Source organism: Onychomys torridus, chromosome 6 (genome assembly GCF_903995425.1).
Source record: "Onychomys torridus chromosome 6, mOncTor1.1, whole genome shotgun sequence".
Classification (NCBI taxonomy): Eukaryota; Metazoa; Chordata; class Mammalia; order Rodentia; family Cricetidae; genus Onychomys; species Onychomys torridus.
The window spans coordinates 12,647,891-12,668,828 of NC_050448.1; the positions used below are offsets into that span (position 1 = coordinate 12,647,891).

At 42.1% G+C, this 20,938-nt stretch overlaps 1 protein-coding gene across 2 annotated transcripts in view; it reads left to right on the forward strand.

The window, feature by feature from the left end:
* Nucleotides 1-4,913: 4,913 nt before the first annotated feature.
* Nucleotides 4,914-20,938, forward strand: part of Mfn1 (mitofusin 1) — a 45,891-nt gene continuing 29,866 nt past the window's right edge. The window contains exons 1-5 of one of the 2 annotated variants that reach the window (XM_036191587.1): nucleotides 4,914-5,128; nucleotides 7,075-7,193; nucleotides 8,904-9,039; nucleotides 13,429-13,591; nucleotides 20,043-20,167. In XM_036191587.1, coding sequence (XP_036047480.1) covers nucleotides 7,082-7,193; nucleotides 8,904-9,039; nucleotides 13,429-13,591; nucleotides 20,043-20,167 — 536 coding nt within the window. In that variant the 5' untranslated portion in view covers nucleotides 4,914-5,128; nucleotides 7,075-7,081. The remainder of the gene's footprint in view (nucleotides 5,129-7,074; nucleotides 7,194-8,903; nucleotides 9,040-13,428; nucleotides 13,592-20,042; nucleotides 20,168-20,938) is intronic. The other variant, XM_036191588.1, reaches the window with a different exon arrangement.

Sequence of the window (20,938 nt, forward strand, 5' to 3'; positions counted from 1 at the left end):
ATGTAAGGTACCGGTAAGCCATGAGCTATGTAGCAAAGTATAGATTATTAGAAATAGGCTGAATTGGGGTTGGGGATTTAGCTCAGTGGTAGAGCGCTTGCCTAGCAAGCTCAAGGCCCTGGGTTCAGTCCTCAGCTCTAGCAAAAAAAAAAAAAAAAAGTACTTGAAGTTCTAGTTAGAGCAATAAGACAACAAAAGGAGATCAAAGGGATACAAATTGGAAAGGAAGAAGTCAAACATTCACTACTTTCAGCCGATATGATAGTACACATAAGAGATCCCAAAAATTCTACCAGGGAACTCCTACAGCTGATAAACTCCTTCAGTAAAGTGGCAGGATACAAAATCAACTCAAAAAAATCAGTAGCTCTCCTATACACAAATGATAAAAGGGCTGAGAAAAAAAGTCAGAGAAACATCACCCTTTACAATAGCCACAAACAATATAAAATACTTTGGTATAACACTAAGTAAACAAGTGAAGGACCTTTTTTGATAAGAACTTTAAATCTCTAAAGAAAGAAATTGAAGAAGATATCAGAAAATGGAAGGCTCTCCCATGCTCATGGATAGGTAGGATTAACATAGTAAAAATGGCAATCTTACCAAAAGCAATCTACAGACTCAATGCAATCCCCATCAAAAATCCCAACACAATTCTTCACAGACTTGCAAAGAACAATACTCAAATTCATATGGAAAAACAAAAGACCCAGGATAGCTAAAAGAATCCTGTATAATAAAGCAACCTCTGGAGGCATCAACATCCCTGACATCAAGCTTTACTATAGAGCTATAGTAATAAAAACAGCTTGGTACTGGTATAAAAACTGACATAAAGACCAATGGAATCAAATTGAAGACCCTGACATTAATCCACACACATATGAACACCTGATTTTTTACAAAGAAGCTAAAACTGTACAATGGAAAAAAGAAAGCATCTTCAACAAATGGTGCTGGCATAACCGGATGTCAATATGTAAAAGATTACAAATAGATCCATATCTGTCACCATGCACAAAACTCAAGTCCAAGTGGATCAAAGACCTCAACATAAACCCAGTTACATTGAAGAGAAAGTAGGAAGTACTCTTGAACGCATTAGCACAGGAGATCACTTCCTAAATATAACACCAGCAGCACAGACACTGATCATAATTAATAAATGGGACCTCTTGAAACTGAGAAGCTTTTGTAGAGCAAAAGACACCATCAATAAGACAAAAAGATGGCCTATAGAATGGGAAAAGACCTTCACCAACCCCACATCTGACAGAGGACTGATCTCCAAAGTATATAAAGAACTCAAGAAACTAGACATCAAAATACTGAACAATCCAATTAAATGTGCTAAAGAGCTAAACAGAGAATTCTCAAAAGAAGAATCACAAATGGCTGAAAGACATTTAAGGAAATGCTCAACATCCTTAGTCATCAGAGAAATGCAAATCAAAATGACTCTGAGATACCACGTTACACCTGTCAGAATGGCTATGATCAACACTAATGACAGTCTATGTAGGAGAGGATGCAGAGCAAGGGGAACTCTCCTCCACTGTTGGTGGGAGTGCAAACTTGTACAATCACTGTGGAAATCAGTATGGCAGTTTTCTCAGATAATTGGGAATCCATCTACCTCAAGACCAAGCCATACCACTCTTGGGCATATACCCAAGGAATGCTCAATCATATCACAAAGATACATGTTTATAACAGTATTATTTGTAATAGCCAGATCCTGGAAACAACCTAGATGCCCGTCAACTGAAGAATGGATTAAGAAAATGTGGTACATATACACATTGGAGTACTACTCAGCAGAGACAAACAATGACATCATGAAATTTGCAGGCAAATGGATGGAACTATAAAATATCATCTTGAGTGAGGTAACCCAAAATCAGAAGGACAAACATGGTATGTACTCACTCATAAGTGGATACTAGATATAAAGCAAAGGACATTCAGACTGCAACTCACAGATCCAGGGGGGCTACCTAGCAGGGGGTACCCTAGGATGGCTGTGGCTTATAATAAGTTTTGGTTTTACTCAATCACTGGGCAAGCTTTAGTGAAACATTTCACTATTAGGATAAGAATATATACCATATCAAGCTGATGAAAGAATATGCTGTCTGTACTTTCAGGAGGGGAGGCTAAAATCTTTTTAGATTATGGATTAGCCTATAGAAAAAATGTCTGCTGTAAATCACTTAGGTTTCTTCTGTATCCCAGAATCAAATCAATATTTATATGTATAATTCAGCTATCTTTTGGCTTAAAAGGGCCCATTGGGAAATGTTATCACTTATACTATTTTCTACAGAGAAAATATTTTACTGTTTAAAATAACCCTGGACTTTTGGATTATAATTGGTTTTTTCTTTTCTTTTTTTTTTTTTTTTTTTTTTAGTTTTTTAGTTTTTTAGTTTTTCAAGACAGGGTTTCTCTGTGTAGCTTTGCACCTTTCCTGGAACTCACTTTGGAGACCAGGCTGGCCTTGAACTCACAGAGATCCACCTGCCTCTGCCTCCTGAGTGCTGGGATTAAAGGCATGCGCCACCACCACCTGGCTAATCTGTTTTTATGTTCAAGCTATCTGTGTATTATTTCTCCTGCAGTTATACATAAAATGTTTTTACATTAAAAAAAAGGACCAATTATAAAAAAAAAATTCACCCCATTTCTACTCAATAGGTTAAAAGCATTTCAGTAGAAATTGCATTAAGGTCTGGCAAAAACGGTTCAGTGGCCTCTGACCTCTATGTGTGATGGACTGATCAGTCAGTTAGTTTGAAGGCTTTAAGAGCAGAACACAGGAAGGAATTGCCTTATTGTTCATGCCTACTCAAGAGTCTCCATTCTTCCTTTTCTGGTATTTTAGCCAGTGTAGGTGCTTCCCATGCCCATAAAACATTCCTTAAAATAAAGATTTTAGCTTCTGTACCAATACCAAACTACATAGCAGCACTTCCACAGTAAAGCATGAGATTGCTCTTTTTTAATTTTAGAACTTTATTGGAAATAAATTTTGTCTTTAGTTTTTGAGACAGGTCTTTATTCCAGTTTGGCCTACCCCTTAAGGCAATCCTCCTGTCTTCCCTTCCCAGATGCTGCTGGGGTCAGTGAGCTAGCATACCCAGCTTTTTTTTTTTCTTTCCCCAGATGATGGTCTCACTATATTCCCTACAGAGTTAGAACTCCTGGGCTTGAGCAGTCTTTCTGCTTCTGACATCTAGTAGCTACTGCTACAGGCATGTGCCTCTGTTGCCCATTCTGGAAAAGATTTTTGCTACAGGGTTAGGCATGTAGCTCAGAGGTAGAGGCTTGATGCACGAGACTTTGGGTTCAATCTCTAGCACTGTTTAAAAATAAGAAAGCATTGTGTGGAATCACTTTATAGCCAAAGTGACTTGGGAAAATATAAATCAATTCAGAGTTTGGTAGCATATTCCTTTAATCACGTCATTTGGGAAGCTCCCATCATCTAGTCAGCCAGAACTAAAGTGAGACCTTGTCTCCATGCAAACAAACAAGAACAAATATCAAATTTTGTTATTCTCTGGGCCAAAAGTTTTCCATTACATTTAATCAAAATTTCTGCAGGATATGGTGGTGCACACACATTTATAAAACCAACCCTTAGCAGATTTCAGAATTTCAAGTTTAAGGCCCATCTGGGCTACACAGTGAGTCCTTGTATTAAAGAAATTCATACTTCTGGTCTTAGCTTTCATGATTCTATACCTGCCTTCCTTCCAACATTTCTCTCACCCTCTTCTTTTCTACACTCCACCATGCTAGTCTTTCATTTCTTCCACCTTACCACTGTCCTTTCTATTAATCTTTGGACAGTTTTCCTCCAGATATTCCCAGTAAGGGTCTGGAAAAAAACCTGAGAAATGACATCCTAGTTGGCTCCACCTTACTCCTTTGTCTTCAGATACTCTATTCCATTGCCCTGATTTCCCCCCCGCCCCCTGGTAACAGCAAGCACAGTCTGAAATGATCTCATCCATTGTATTTGCTTGATAGTCACCTACCCAATAGACCTATGGTATTTACCCAGCTCTTTAGCTGTCCATCAGTGTCCTAAGCACCTTACATGCTAACCCATCCACTGTTCCATAATCCATAAAGTAGGTATTTTTAGTATTTTATAGATGAGGTACCTGTCATTTACAGAGATGAAGTGGCTTCCCTTGCAAAAGCATCTCATTTGCTAACTCTGGAAAGGACATATGCTGTGGAAGCTCTCCTGGGAGGTGGACCATGTAGACTCTTGGGCTGCACCCTTGACCAATGAATCAAAATCAACAGCTTAACAAAATTTCCAAGTGATTTTTTGTTTGTTTGTTGTTTTCACGACAGGGTTTCTCTGTGTAGCAGCTATGACACTCACTCTGTAGACCAGGCTGGAATTCACAGAGATCTGCATGCCTCCTAAAGGCGTGCACCACAACGCCCGGTCTTTACGGTGATTCCTAACGAAGTTTAAGTCATGGACAAGTTAATTCCCAAGTAACATCTTTCACACCCAACTCCAGGATACCAAATCAAGAGCTGAGCAGTGAAGTGAAGTTTGGACTTTCCCGGTTAGCTTGATAAACAAGCATCTCTGTGGTTTTGGGACCTCTTCGCCCCCACCCCAATTTGCACCCTACACTCTAAAACAACCATAGGTTTCTAGGCTCCGCTGAGCTTTGAAAACTTTGAAGAGGAAAAGGAAGGGAAGGAATTGTAAGGTAGAAGGGAAAGCGGTTAAAGCTTCTGTTTAAGAGTCCATGCCCATAACAAACCTCGCCTTCTACCCTGAAGGAAAATGGCACCCGGAATAGATGCAGTTCCGGTCTCGGAGTAACAGCCAATAGGAGAGGCGAGTAACCGGAAGTAGCTGCCACAGAGCCCCTCCTCTGGGCACCTCCCCTCTCTCGGGAGGATGAGACAGCCTGGGGGCCGTGGCGGAGCTGTGGTTGCTGGGTGACCGTCGGAGCCGGGACGGAGTGAGTGTCCGCTGGCGGGTGGGGACGCCCGGAATGACCTTCGAGCTCCGGACAGGCGCAGCGAGGGCGCCCTGACCGGCTGGGGCGGCGGGCCGGGCGGGAGCCACGGGCGGCCTGTCCAGGTAGGAGTCCACCCGGCTGGGCCAGCTCAGGGCCCACGCGGCTTCCTATCCCCACGCACCTCCTCCGCGCCGTCAGGTCTGGAGGGATCTACCCTCCTGGTGGCCACGGCGCTTCATTTCAAGCACACCGGGGTTAGTGTGTGGTTGTCTTTGGTGTCTTTTCATAAGAAGCTTCCAGATACAACGTCTTTATTGTTATTTTAAATTTAACATTCCTAAGTTTGGGGACTTTGGCTAGAAGCCGGCATGCCTCCTTTAAGTCTTGAACTCTTAATTGTGATGAAAGCTGTTGCTTTCTCAGTGTCTGTACTGCATTGTGACCTGGGAATTTTACTTTCTTTTCTACACCATCAACTGGGAAAGTTAGTGACTTAGTTATGGCTTGAGATCTTGGCTTCCTCTCCCTAACCCAGTTTCCTGATGTGCTTAAGAGTCACACGCAGCTGCAGCGTAGCGACAATAGTTTCATCTTCACTCAAGGGAAATAAAGTAGGAAATGCAACCAAGATTTCTGTCATTAGTCTTTACGTATTTTACATTATTTATTTACATATACATTTTTCCAGAACCAAGGAATGAACCTTCACAGGTCTCACATACTAGGCAAGTGCTTTACCACTGAGCCACTACACACACACACACACACACACACACACACACACACACACACACGACCCCAACCCGTTTCTAAACTTTTCATTTTGAGACAGGGTCTTACTAAGTGGCCCAGGCAAGCCTGCAACTCACTGTTGCCTCTGTGGACCTTGAATTTGCAGATTGCCTTAGCCTCCTGGGTAACTGGATTACAGGCTGCACTAGGGGAGGCAGATTTCACCAGTTCTAGTAAGAGGTCATTCAAGAGTAGTCTTCCGTTTCTGACTAAAATGACTTCTTAAAATAAATAAATTACCTAGAAAATTAACTTAAAGGTATTCGGTCTGTTTGGTCAGGTTAGTTTTTGCCATTAGGAAATTGAGACACAAACTGGCAGGGATTAGAATACTTAATGATTTTAAGACATATTTTTTGTTTTGTCTTTAGTTTTTTTTGTTTTTGTTTTTTTATGTATGTTATTCCTTGGAGGTCAGAAGAGGGCGTCAGATCCGCTGGAACTGGAGTTACAGATGGTTGTTACAGAGCAACAGTGTGGGTTCTGAGAACCCAATTTGAGGCCTCCTGAAGATCAACAAGTGATCTTAACTACTGAGACATCACCAGCCCCAGAAATTGTGCACATTTTTATCCTGTGTTTTTTGAAGTTACATTTGATTTATATGTGGGATGTTGGAATTTGTGTTGGAGGCAGAGAACACCTTGCTGGAGTTGGTTCTCTCCTTCTGTCTGTGGGTTTCTGGGCATTGAACTCATTAGGTCCTCAGGCTTAGCAGTAATCACCTTTACCCCACTGGGCCATTTTGAGGGTTCCAGAGTGTTTTTATTTGATTGGTTTTGTTTTAAACTAGGTTTCCTGCTTCAGCTCCTCACTGCTGGGAGTGTACAGCTTCCTTATTATTCAGTTTATTTTTTATTATTTCCTAAAAATGACTTTTTCTTTTTTAATAATTTTTATTTTATGTGTATGGGTACTGTGGCTGCATGTAAGTGTGTGCACCATGTGTGTGCCTGGTGCCTGTAGAAGCCAGAGGAGGGCATCAGACCCCTTAGAACTAGAGTCATAGACACTTGTGAGCTACTGTGTGGGTGCTGGGAATTGAACCAGGGTCCTCTAGAAGATCAACCAGTCCTCTTAACCGCTGAACCACCTCTTCAGACCCTTATTATTCAGTTTAATTAGAGCTTTGGCGATGAGGAATGCCCTGCCATGTTATGTTGTCCAAGTAGAACTGGATTTCCTGGGCTCGAGTGTACCTCCTGCCTCAGGCTGCCCCATAGCTGGGTCCCGGGGCAGAGACTGATTATTACTTTTCTCTCCTTTCCCACCCTAGGTACATAATGGCAGACACCGTGTCTCCACTGAAGCACTTTGTGCTGGCAAAGAAGGCCATCACTGCGATCTTTGGCCAGTTACTGGAGTTTGTTACTGAAGGGTCACATTTTGTTGAAGGTTGGTACCTCTTAAAATTTCTACAATTACTGTTGAAGATATATACAAGTGTTTTATTATTTCAACTTTAGTTCTTTATTTTGTTTTATTTTTTTTTTTGAGATCAGGTGGCTTTGAACTGGCTCTGTAGCCAAGAATGGCTTTAAACTCCTGATCCTCCTGCCTCTGCCTCCTGACTGCTGGGTTTACAAGTGTGTGCCCTGCTTGGGTTTAGATGTTGAATTCACATTGTTCTGTATTCTGAGAACAGTACCATAGTGAGTAAAAGCAATTTCACAGTTAAGAAATGAGTAAGATACTAACTAGTCCGAATGTTTAATTATGAAATTTGAAATTTCTGTAATTCTCATAAAACCAGTAGGTAAGTTAGAAGCATACTCACTTTAAAGGCACTGTGAAGATAAGCAACTTGCCCCAAGGTCACAAAGCTAGGATCTGCCTACAATCAGGCAGTCTGTATGCAGCCATTACATATGTCTCCTACACGATTTGTCCTTGAGCAATTTTAGAATCTCAGGCTTAACTCTTCTCTCACAAGAGATGTAGTTGCTTTGGGAAAGGATAAATATTTTCCTTTCGTTTGTGTAACTAACTGCTCAATTGTTTTTTTCCGGATATACTAATTTAAAGAGAACTATTGGAATTTTTTCAGGTTCTTAGGATATCTGTCTGTTGGGTTTACAGTGAAAAGTGAGAAATTCTTTAATATTTCCAGTGACATTGAGGAAGTATTTAATCTCTTGATTGAAGCAAACATTTCCCCACTTGTTCCTTTAAATCTCCCTCACCAGATTTTCAGCTCCTTAGGTCTGGAACTTTGATTATCTCCAGTTCCAAATATCACATAGCCCAAGTTTCATTGAGTGAGAAAATAAAAACGTTTATTTCCAGTTTTGGAAGACTTTGAGAAATAACAAGAAGTATAATATGTAAGGTAAGGATTTAAGAATCACAACCTTGAGCTGGTTGGTGGTGGTGGCGGTGGCGGCCGCCGCCTTTAATCCCAGCAGAGCCAAGCGGATCTCTGTGAATTCTGGTCTACAGAGTGAGATCCATGTCAGGCACCAAAACTACAGAGAAACCCTGTCTCAAAAAAAAAAAAAAAAAAGAATCACAACCTTGGCTTGGTGGTACAAGCCTGTAGGGTCAGGAATTCAAGGTCCTCAGCTACATAGCAAGTACAGTGCCAATCTTTCCATTATTCACTAGTTGTGAATGCTTTATTAATGTGCTTGAAATGTAAAATGTGGTGTGAAAGCTTAAGCACTGAGTTCTAAGTGTCACAGCTCAGCATGTGGAACCGCTTTCCAGTTCAGGATTGACTTGAACAAAAGTAGATGGCTAGTAGGTTCTCGTTTCTCTCTTTAAAACGGGGCTTTTGTTTCACATATGGTTTGTAATTTTGAACACTAGCTGAATATTAAGTGATCCCTTTCACCAAGTCCTTGAAATCTTCAATATTTTTGAAATTCTTTCAGGCAGGATAGTCATCACAGTGGGCACTCAGCTTTTACTGCTTTTACTAAATATTCGAGGTTGTAGCTTGGCGGTAGAGCACCTGCCTTGCTTGTGTGAGGTCCTAGACTAACTACCTGACACACACCTTCTTAAAAAAAAAAAGAAACCGACTACTCAGATTTTTCCAGTGATATGTATAATTAGTAGAATTCATTTATATCATTTTTTTCTAATACTGTTTGAACTTTGCAGCAACATACAGGAATCCGGAACTTGATCGAATAGCAACTGAGGATGATCTGGTGGAAATACAGAGCTACAGAAACAAGCTTGCTGTCATTGGGGAGGTGCTGTCTCGGAGACATATGAAAGTGGCGTTTTTTGGCAGGTAAAGCTTTATGATTACCCTGGGGTGAGCTGCACAGGTCAGCTTTTCATTCTCATATCTCAACCGCGTCTGGTGTTTCAGTGGGTTGCATTCTCTCTTCCCCACAACAGCTTCTCCTTAGGTTAAGTATTGCAGCTCTTACCTTGTCCCTCTCCTGAATGAACGTGAAGTTTTGTGAGAGCTGGTATACGTTCTCTTCTAAGGACTCTCATCTCTTAAGGGTTGGCTTTTAGTCAGTTAGGAAAGATGGAGAGATGGGTAATGAAGAACAGGATGAGTCATTTTCTTTTTTCTCCTTTTCTTCTTGAGAAGGATTCCTGTAACCTAGGCTGGGCTCCAGTTTGCTGTGTAGCCAGGGCTGCCTTGAATCCTGACTTGTGCCACCATATCTAGGTGGTGAGTTATTTTTCTAGGTTCATATTGATTATTTTATTTTAACTTTCTTGAGACTGGGGGCCTCACTATGTATCCTTGGCCATCCTGGAACTTGCCATGTAGACCATGGATCATTAAGGATGTCTTCCAGAAGACTCAACTTCTGGTTCCCAGAGGAAGGTGTTAGTGTGTCTCGGTGACAGAGTCATCTTTGTCACTTCTGATTTACTCACCTAACCATTGGGTGTTGAGCTGGAGATGTGGCCTGTGAGCAAAGCCTGCCGAGTATATGCGAGGACCTGGGTTGATCGCCATCACTGCAAAGAAAAAAGATAGTTAACTCCCTGCCCACTGTGTATGCTCTATTCAGTCCTAGGGACAGACACAGGGACAAATGACTAGCCCTATACTTCTTTTTTTTTTTTTTTTTTTTTTTTTTTTTTTTTTTTTTGGTTTTTCGAGACAAGGTTTCTCTGTGTAGCTTTTGCACCTTTCCTGGGCTGGGACTCACTTGGTAGCCCAGGCTATCCTGGAACTCACAGAGATCCACCTGCCTCTGCCTCCCAAGTGCTGTTATTAAAGGCATATACCACCACCGCTGGCCTAGCCATATACTTCTTGTCTCAACTATCTTTTTAATTTTTTTAGCCAGTAACAGTATTTATTTATTTACTAAACTAATGTCATGGACTCAAGCTGTTTCTCACTAATGCTTTTGCAGTTGTAATTGTTGGTGCCTAGATCACTCTTCATGTCTCACCTCAAATGGTACTACCTCAGAAGGCTTTCCTGGCTCCTGCAGCTGAAAGATTCCTTCTCAGATGCTATTTGTTTATTTAGTTTACTCTTTTGAGACAGGGTAGCCAAAGGTGGCCATGAACTGATTCTCCTGTGTTTGCTTCCCAAGTCAGTTCTGTGTTTCATTCTGTTTCTAGGAGTAACAGTATTGTAGTGTGCCAGGAGTAACAGTATTGTAGTGTGCTAGGAGTAACAGTGTTGTAGTGTGCTAGGAGTAACAGTGTTGTCAGTGTTGTGGTGTGCCAGGAGCTGAACCAGTCTGCATCATGTGCTAGGCAGGCGTTCAGTCACATGGCTTCCTCTGAAGCCAGTTCTTTTTTTTGTTTGTTTGTTTTGTTTTAAGATTTACTTATTTATTATGTATACAGTGCTCTATCTGCACGTATTCCCGCAGGCCAGAAGAGGGTACCAGATCTCATTACAAGAGGTTGTGAGCCACCATGTGGTTGCTGGGAATTGAACTCAGGACCTCTGGAAGAGCAGTCAGTGCTCTTAACCTCTGAGCCATCTCTCCAGCCCACCAGTTCTATTCTTAAAGTGTCCTGTTAAAGTCCCTCTAAGCCTTTCACGGTGTCCTATTACTTTGTTTTACTATCTGCTGCTTCTACTTGGCACAGTATTCTCAGGCCTTACACAAGTTTAGAGAGAGGCAGCTCCATGAATAGGCTTCACCTAAGATTAGGGGGAAGTGGTAGGAAGAGACTGTAGATGGTGGTGACTGATGTCTTCCTTGAGGCTGAGAGAGAGGAACAGGTGGTCCCTGACTTACAGTGGCTGACTTCACTGCTTGCCCACACATGATGTTGTGGAAGCAGTACACACTCTTGTGTAGTAGAAGACTTGATGAGGGTGTGGCTGGGAGCCACGGTTCCTAGTCAGCCACGTGATCACTCAACTATAATGTTGGGGAGGCCAGGAGCATCTGTATTTCTACAACATACTTTCAACTTGCTGTGGGTTTATTAAGCCTATAAACCCGTCATTAGCTGAGGAGTAAGCTTTGGCTAGGAGCTGGCCCCAGAGCCCATTTCTTGCAGAGAGTGGTAAATGGAAAGGGAGAGGGAGACCATAATGTGTGGAGAACTGTAAGTTAGGTTTGAGGTACTCGGGAGCATTAGCACAGTGAGGGAAGACCTCACAGAGCATGGTAAGTTCTGTATACTCTGTGCTTTGAAAGGTAAAGTGAGAGGCTATAGATTGACAATCACCATGTTGGATGTGGAGCACAGAGGATAGATTGTATGGGAATAGGAGGCAGGAAGTGAGAAACTTGAAGATCCTAGTTTGTGTGGTTATTCAGGAGGGGTTGATGAGAGACATAAAGAGTAACTATGGACCAGGAGCCACACAGTGATTAAGAGTACTTGCTGTTCTTGAAGAGGACCAGGGTTCAATTCCCAGCACCCACATGGTGACTTCACAATTCCCTATAACTCCAGTTCCCGGGGACCCAATGCCCTGTTCTAGCTTCCACGAGCAGTACATGCACAAGGTACACATACTGATAAGCAGCTCCACACCACATACACCTAAATAAAAATAATTAGGGTAGCATAGAAATTATTTAGAAAGGTGAGAGTCACAAATTACTTGGTTGGTTGAGTGTCATTTATTGTGGTAGGTTTGTGTTCCTGTGATATAGAGGTGTGTCATTGGTGCTTATTTAAATAAGTTTTTCCAAACTGCCAAGTTGGAGAGTTGAAATTGCAACCTAGGGAAATTCTAGGAAGTTTTGAAATGGTTCACTGATGTTGGCAATTGAGATCCGGGGAGTTGGTGAGGTTGCCCACTGGGATAAGGAGGAGTACTAGCAAATGGGGAGAAGAGGGGCCGTCCATGAACTAGAGATGCCACACAGGCCAGAGAAACCAGGAGTAATCGGGATGCTAGAACAGAAGATGCACATTTGGCATTCATGTCCCTTCCTATCACAGACTTGCTAAAACTCTTCGAATTTCCTGAGTGACAGGAATAGCTTTTAGTATTTGTAATTAGCTCCTTTGGTCATACTTGGATTTATGCTAATGAGCCTGAGTGAGATAGGGTAGCCCTTAGATAATTTTAGGTTAGGGCTGGTCACTAAGTGATTTCAGACTTGGAAATTTTGAGTTCTCAGGAGGTAGGTGGCCAGTGGTTGGAGATAAAGCTTTATAAAAACAGAGTCATACATAGTGGTACATATCTGTGATCTCAGTATTGTTAGACACAGGAGGAGGATACCTGTGCTTAGGTGTAACTTTATAGTCTGATTCTGTAATTCTGTAATTCTGTGATTCTGTAATGTACCTGAGGGCTTGGTATTATTGGTATTCTCCTAGATTCTGAAAGGGGTAGGGAACCCAAACTAGTTTTGAGAATCACTGCTGGGCAGCGGTGCCACACACCTTTAATCTCAGCACTCTCGAGGCAGAGGCAGGAGGATCTCTGAGTCTGAGACCAGCTTGGTCTACAGAGTGAGTTCCAGGACAGTAAGGGCTACACAGAGAAACACTGTCTCAACAAACAAACAAACTTCCATATTTCAGTGTACATACCGATTCTTAGTTCAGACAGGACACAGTGGAGACAGCCTGTCTTTGTTCCTAAAGATTGCGGTTGCTCAATACTGGAGGGTGAAATTATTTGATATCTTCACTCGCAAGTCTGGTACTGGGCTGGAGTGGCTTGGAGATTCAACTGGCACACTTTGCCAGCTCTCTCATCAGCTTGACTTAACTGTGGCACAGCAGTCAGTGTAGTTGACCTCTTCTTCTGTGGCAAGATTCCCAGTTCATGTGGCCCAGTAAACAGGAAGGAGCTGCATTGCCTTTTGTGTTCAGCCTTGGAAGCCACCCAGTGTCACTTGGGAAGCAGTCACAGTCCAGCCTAGATTGAAGATGGGACATTAGACCTCATCTGGGAATAGGAAATGTACCACAGAATTTTGATGTTTGTTTTCAAATTGCCACATTTTTCTAGCAGTTTATCTTCTCTAAATGTACACTGCTAATATTTAACAGCACTTGTCTGTCTTCCCTATCTGCCTGTGTTGTTTTTTCTTTACTTTGTCTTGTGCAGCTGAACTGGTACTCCTGTCTCCACCTCCCAAGTTCTAGATTACAGGTGTGCGTGCTCCATGGTCTCTATAAAAGGTGCTGTCTGTGAAGCTCAACTGTGGAAGTGTTGGTTTGAGCCCAGTGAAGCATGTTTTGACCCCTTGTTTTGCATGTTCCTCAGGACGAGTAGTGGCAAGAGCTCTGTCATCAATGCAATGCTGTGGGATAAAGTTCTCCCTAGCGGGATTGGCCACACAACCAACTGCTTCCTGAGTGTCGAGGGAACCGATGGAGATAAAGCCTACCTTATGACCGAAGGGTCAGATGAAAAGAAAAGTGTGAAGGTATACTACCCAGCCCATAATGCACCTGGAAATACCTTGCAGTTGTAAGATTTTGTAGGATGTCCACATGGCTAGGCATGGAAAAACTAGTGATACTCACTTTGACAGCTTGCAAAACCATTGCTAATATTTTGAGTTCTAAACGTATTTTCCTGAGAGATAAATTACTGGAAGTATAAAATTGGTAACATTTTTCCTGGGATATGAGGTAATAGAACCCAGGGCCTCATGCATGTTAGGTAAACTCTGCCACTAGCCCTGTCCATAAACTTAAATAAAAATAGGATTAGGTCTTTATTTTATTTTTATTTTTATTTTATGTGTATGAGTGTTTTGCCTGCATCTATGTCCACCAAATGCATGCAGTGCGAGCAGGGGTCAGAAGAGGGCACTGCATCCCTACAACTGGAGTTAGAGACAGTTGTACGCTGCTATGTGGGTGCTGGGGACTAAACTGTAGAGTAGTTCCAGAAGAGCAGCCAGTGCTTTTAACCCCCAAGTCATCTCTAGCTCCCAAATTAAGGGTTTTCTTTAAAAACTGATTTAGTAAGAATAGGTTATTGTTGGGATCATGTCTGACCTTTGTGCTTTTTCTACTTTTTTTTTTTTTTTTTTTTTTTAAACCGGAGCTGAGGACCGAACCCAGGACCTTGCGCTTGCTAGGCAAGCGCTCTACCACTGAGCTAAATCCCCAACCTCCTTTGTGCTTTTTCAAAACTTCACTTAAATTTTTTACTTTAGGAAAAGTCACTAAGCATACTCATGAGTAAATGCAGATTTCTGAGACAAGGGCCAGTGGCAATTTTAGGTCCTTGAACATAGTAGCAAGAGTTTAATACCTGAGCTGTGTCCCTAGGTATTTTATATATTTCTTTATAAAAATTATGGGTTTTTATTACATTTGTTTTGTGTATATGTGCATACATGTATGTGCACTTGTGCATATATGCATGTGTGAATGAATATGTGTGTTTGTGTATTCAAATGTCTTGATGTGCATATGGAAGTCAGAACAACTTGTGGGAGTCAGCTTGCTTTTTCCACAATGGGGGTTCCAGCAAATGACTTTTACCAACTGAGCCAAGTCTCTGGCCTTGTTTTATAAACTTAATTCAGTGTTGCTGTACTGCTTCAGCCAACAAAAGAATAAAATGCCAAGAAACTAGAACGTTTGTTGTGAACTTTGGCCTGATAGGATTTAGAAAGACATTGTTTGTCTTTAGTACCTTTTGGACCCAGGCTAAGGAGGTGCTTTACTTCTGATCCATACCTTACCTAAGTATTTATGTGTGTGTCCCTATGTGCATGCATGTGTGAATGCATGAGCGTGCATACAACTACGCACATGCCTGTGGACCTCAGGAGTTGATGTCAGATGTCTTCCTCAGCTACTTTCCACTTTCTTTTTTGTGATATAGTCTCTCAATGAATAGGAATCACTGATTTACTTAGCTGGCATGCCAGCAAATGCCTGCCTCTTCTCCCCCTCAGTGGAATTACCAGCATGCAGTGGTATGACCATCTTTAAGTTGGGTATTGGGGATCAGAACTCAGGTCTTCATGCTAGTATAGGAAGCATTTTACAGAGCCTGTCTTCCAATCTCTTTTTACAAGAAGGCTTTATTTTGTAGTCCATACTGGCCTTAAATTTTAGAACCTCCTGGATAATTTCCTTAGTGCCAGGACTTCCAAGTGTGCCACCACACCTAGTCATAGCCACCTTTAATAGAAAGATCACAACCCAAAAGTTTTGAAGACCCATATCTCTGTGTGAATGTGTACATGTATGCTGGGAATTGAATGTAAGACCCTGTACATTCTAGTCAGATGCTGTGCCATGGAGCTGCACTCCCAGCTCCGTGCTATTTCTGGTTTTGGTAAGCTGTAAGTGAGGTCATTAGTTTAGTTTTGTGAGCTTGCAGTATGACCTGGATTAAGTTGTCAGTCTGTTATTCACCTTCGTGGATGGTGCACACCCTTTAAATTAGTCATGAGAGAAGAAAATGAGATATTATGAAAATATTCCTCAGTCTTAAAATTTATTATTTTTTTGAGACAGGGTCTTCCTCAATCTGAAAATTTATTATTTTAAGACAGGGTCTCATTATGTATCCTTGACTGACCTGAAATTTTCTGTGTAGACCAGGCTGGCCTCTAATTTACAGAGATGCCCTGCCTCTGCCTCTTGTATGCTGGGATTAGGCAATACCCTTCAAACTTCTGACACACAATTAAAGGTATTTCTTAGTTACTTTTCTGTTGCCATGTAACATACTATTGTAGTTAGAGTTTTCCTGCCTGGCCCAGAGTCAGGACAAATCTCTCTCACCCGCCAGGCCCATAGACGCTCAGACCCAACCAAGTAAACACACAGAAACTTACATTGTTTAGAAACTGTATGGCTGTGGCAGGCTTCTTGTTATCTACTTCTTCTATCTTAAATTAACCCATTTCTGTTAGTCTATACTTTGCCACATGGCTCGTGGCTTACCATTACCTTACATCCTCCTAGTCATGGTGGTGGCTGGCAGCGACTCTCTCCTCAGCCTTCCACTTCCCAGAATTCTCTTCTCTGTTGTCTAGCCCATACTTCCTGCCTGGCCACTGGCCAAACAGCATTTTATTTATACAGAGCGATATCCACAGCACACTATTACCAAGATAATTTATAGAAGAAAGAGTTTATTGTTTCAGAGTGAGTCCATGACCATCATGGCAGGAAACGTGGCAGTGGGCAGGCAGATATAGTGCTAAGACAGTAACTGAGAACTCACATCTTATCTGCAAGCATGGGGCAGAGAGAGCTAACTGGAAATGGTAAGGATTTTTGAAACCTTGATCAAGCCCACCCCTAGTGAGGCCACACCTTCTAATCCTTCCCAAACCTTTCCACCAACTTCAGAGCAGGCATTCTAATATATGAGCCCGGGGCATCCTCAGTCAGACCACCCCAGGCTCTCCTGTTACTTCGTAGTTAAGACTTTTGCCAAATTGGAGTTTGAATTATTTGTGTTGGATCATTTGAATCTTGGGAAACTTTACTGTGTGATATTTATGGACATGATAATGTTTTTCCTCTGTGTGTTCTGTGCTTTAGGTTCTCTTTCTTCAATGTTCTTTGTTTCTCTCCCCTACTCCCAAACAGAAATGACCCCAAGCAGTGGCCCCTTTAAGATAATAAACCTTTAGTCCTGTACATGATATTTGACTTAGAAAAGAACGCAGCCATAATAGCTCATACCTCATTGAGTACTTCTCACAAATACTGTTCTGTATTTTCAACGCTAAAAACAACTCACACCTTCAAAGGAAAAAGAAGATGGACGTAGTGGTGGGCTAATACAGAGGCAGGCAGATCTCTGAGTTCCAGGCTAGCATAGTGAGACCCTGTCAGACAATAAAACCCTCAAACCTCATCACAGTTCTGTCTGTTGGATATTTTATTTTCTACAGTTTTCCTTTTTTTAATTTTTAGAAAGGTTTTTTTTGTTTTGTTTTGTTTTGTTTTTGTTTCTTTTTTGAGCTGAGGACTGAACCCAGGGCCTTGCCCTTGCTAGGCAAGTGCTCTACCACTCAGCTAAATCCCCAACCCTAGAAAGTTTTGTTTTATATGTATGAGTATTTTGCCTGCATGCATGTCTGTGTACCATGTATGTGCCTAGTGCCTGTGTAGGTCAGAAGAGGGTGTACGATGCCCTGGAACTGGAGTTATAGATTGTTGTGAGCCACCATGTGGGTGCTGGGAACAGACCCCAGAAACAAGTGCTCTCAACTGCTGTGCCACCAATTTTGTTTATTTTTAAATGTGTGTGTGTGTGTGTGTGTGTGTGTGTGTGTGTGTGTGTGTGTGTGCGTGCGCGCCTGCCCACATGTCTACTTGTACAGTCACTCAGAAGTGTCAGCGATGGTGAGAATAGGGGGATGTGTGCATATGAGTCAGTGATGGAGGAGGCCAGAAGAGAGCTGGAGTTAAAAGCAGTTGTGAGACACACCATTGTGGGTGCTGGGAACCAAACTCGGGTCTTCTGCCAGAGCAGTGGCCACTCAAACCACAGAACCATCTTTCCAGCCCTGTGTTTTTCCCCTAATCTTGTTTGTTTGTGGTGGTAGGCCGCTGACTCAGGGTCTTGTGTTAGGACGTGCTCACTGAGCCACTGCCCAGCCTTTAAGATCTTAATTTTGTAAATCCTGTACTAAGATCGCCATATAGGCTTATACATCTATCAGAGCATTTATTAAAGCAAGACATATTAAAAACAAATAAATAGGAACTTGGAGAGATGGTTCTGTGGTTAAGATCACTGGCTGTCCTTCTGGGGGACCCAGGTGGCATTCCTAGAACATACATGGTGGATCGTAATATCTGTAACTCCATTTTCAGGGCACCTGGCACCCTGAGCACTAAGCTGCAGGTGGTGCACAGACAGACATGCTGACTAAACACCCATGTACATAAATAAACTAAAAACCAATTAACAAAAGTATCTAACACCGTCACTCAAGACTTTGAGTATAGTAGAAAAATAGATGTTTCCCTGTCCTCTTATTTTTTGTGGAGGTGTATGGGTTTTGTTTCTGTGTATGTCAGTGTATTACATGGATGCATTGCCTGTGGAAGTCTGAAGAGGGCTTCTGATCTCTTGGGAGTGCAGTGGGTGGGTGGATGCTAGGAACCAAACCCAGGTCCTCTAGAGGAAGAACTAGTGCTCTTAACCTCTGAGCCATCTCTGCAGCCTCTTCCACTTTATTTATTTTATTAAAGAATATATATAGTTATATATAATCCAAGCTGGCCTTGAACTGGCTATGTAGCCAAGTATGACCTTTCTACCTCCCCAATGCCACAGTTGCAGCCGAGGCATGTGCCACTTCATTCTGTTTATGCAGTGCTGATAGAGCATGGGAATAGACAAGCACTGTACCAATCGATTCCCCATTCCTAGCCCTTAACATAGATGCTTTTAGTAACAACCATAGTGGTATGTGTGCTATGTCCTTTCCTTAATTTATTTTCTAATTTTGCTTTAAGTCCCTTGTGCTGTTTATTGAACACACATTTGAGTTCCACTAAATAATGTACACTAGTTTCATTTGTTAATATACCTGAGAAGTTATCTTGAGAACTAGATAAATGGTTCAGGGACAAGGGTTTTGTGAATTACTGCCTGATGAGGGAAAAAAAATTGAAAGACAGATTAGGCTCTGCCTCACAAATGTGAGTATGGTGCCTCACACCTGTAACCTTGCACTCAGGAAGCTGAGGCCTGAGGATAGCCTTGAGTTTGGGGCCAATCCTGCCTAGACGCATTTGAATTGGCCTCCCTTACTTCAGTGGGGTGTTTAAATTGATTTTATTATCACTTCTTCTGAATGATTTTCCCCTTTACAGCTAAGCAGTCACCTTAGAAGAACAAGAAAGTACAAATTTGCAAAACAACAGACTCCATAACTCATCCTTTATGATAAATATCATCACTCAGGAATTCCAGTGGGTTCTGTTGCTAGTGTCCCATTTGTTAAGTGTTCATGTTTTCAATCCCTGATTGTTTAGTAGATGGTATGAGTAAACTTTCAAAGGAAAAATTATTTATTTCCTATTTGGTTTTAACCCAAGTTTCTCGGGGCTGGAGAAATGGATGGCTCAGTGGTTAAGAGTACAGCCTGCTCCTGCAGAGGACCTGTGTTTCATTCCCAGCACCCATATAACAGTTCACTACCACCTGTAATTCCAGTTCCAGGGGATCTGATGCCCTCTTCTGGCCTCTGAGGGCACCAGACGTGCACATGATGCACAGAAACATATGCAAGCAAAATACCCATATACATTTAAATATGTGTGTGTGTGTGTGTGTGTGTGTGTATTTTGTTTTGTTTTGTTTTGTTTTGTTTTGTTGTTTTTTGAGACAGGGTTTCTCTGTGTAGCTTTGTGCCTTTCCTGGATCTCGCTCAGGAGACCAGACAAAGATCCACCTGCCTCTGCCTCCCAAGTACTGGGATTAAAGGCGCTAGGATTAAAGGCGTGTGCCACCACCGCCTAGCCTATTTGTAAATTTTAAAAAAAAATTTTAAATAAATATATGTATATAACTGTAATTTTATATATATACGTATATATAAAACTGTAGCCAATCTGGGCTACAGTTAGCACTAGCTTGGATTAAAATAGATGTGCCAAGCTGAGCAGTGGTGGTGCATGCCTTTAATCCTAGCACTTGAGAGGCAGAGCCAGGCAGATCTCTGTGAGTTTGAGGCCAGCCTGGTCTATAGAGCGAGATCCAGTACAGGCACCAAAACTACATAGAGAAACGCTGTCTTGAAAAAACAAAAAACAAAACAAACAAAAATAATAATAATAGATCGATAGATATATAGGTAGACAGATAGATGTGCCAAACCATAGTATTTTAATTTTTATTGAATTGAACCTCTTTTTCTTTCCTTCTCACTTTAGACAGTTAATCAGCTGGCCCATGCTCTCCATATGGACAAAGACTTGAAAGCTGGCTGTCTTGTGCATGTATTTTGGCCCAAAGCAAAATGTGCCCTCTTGAGAGATGACCTGGTTTTAGTAGACAGGTAAATTTACATACAAATTGTGTTTTCTCTAGGCTTACCTGATAGAATAATGCTGCTTATCACACTCTGGGATCAAATACCTGACAAGAAGCAATTTGAGGGAGGAAGACTTAGGCTTATTGGACTCTCTGTCTGAGGCTATAGTTCATCATGGCAGGGAAGGTGTGTGGCAAGAGCAGAAGTTTACAGGAGCATGAAGCTGCTGATGACAATGTATCTGCAGTTAGGAAGTGCAGAGGAGGAGAGTCCTGTGCTGTGCATTAGGAAGTGCAGAGGAGGAGAGTCCTGTGCTGTGCATTAGGAAGTGCAGAGGAGAGTCCTGTACTGTGCATTAGGAAGTGCAGAGGAGGTGAGTCCTGTGCTATGCATTAGGAAGTGCAGAGGAGGAGAGTCCTGTACTGTGCATTAGGAAGTGCAGGGGTGAGTCCTGTGCTATGCATTAGGAAGAGCAGAGGAGGAGAGTGCTGTACTGTGCATTAGGAAGTGCAGAGGAGAGTCCTGTACTGTGCATTAGGAAGTGCAGAGGAGGTGAGTCCTGTGCTATGCATTAGGAAGTGCAGAGGAGGAGAGTCCTGTACTGTGCATTAGGAAGTGCAGAGGAGGAGAGTCCTGTGCTGTGCATTAGGAAGTGCAGAGGAGGTGAGTCCTGTGCTATGCATTAGGAAGTGCAGAGGAGGAGAGTCCTGTGCTGTGCATTAGGAAGTGCAGAGGTGAGTCCTGTGCTATGCATTAGGAAGTGCAGAGGAGGTGAGTCCTGGTGCTCTGCTCCTG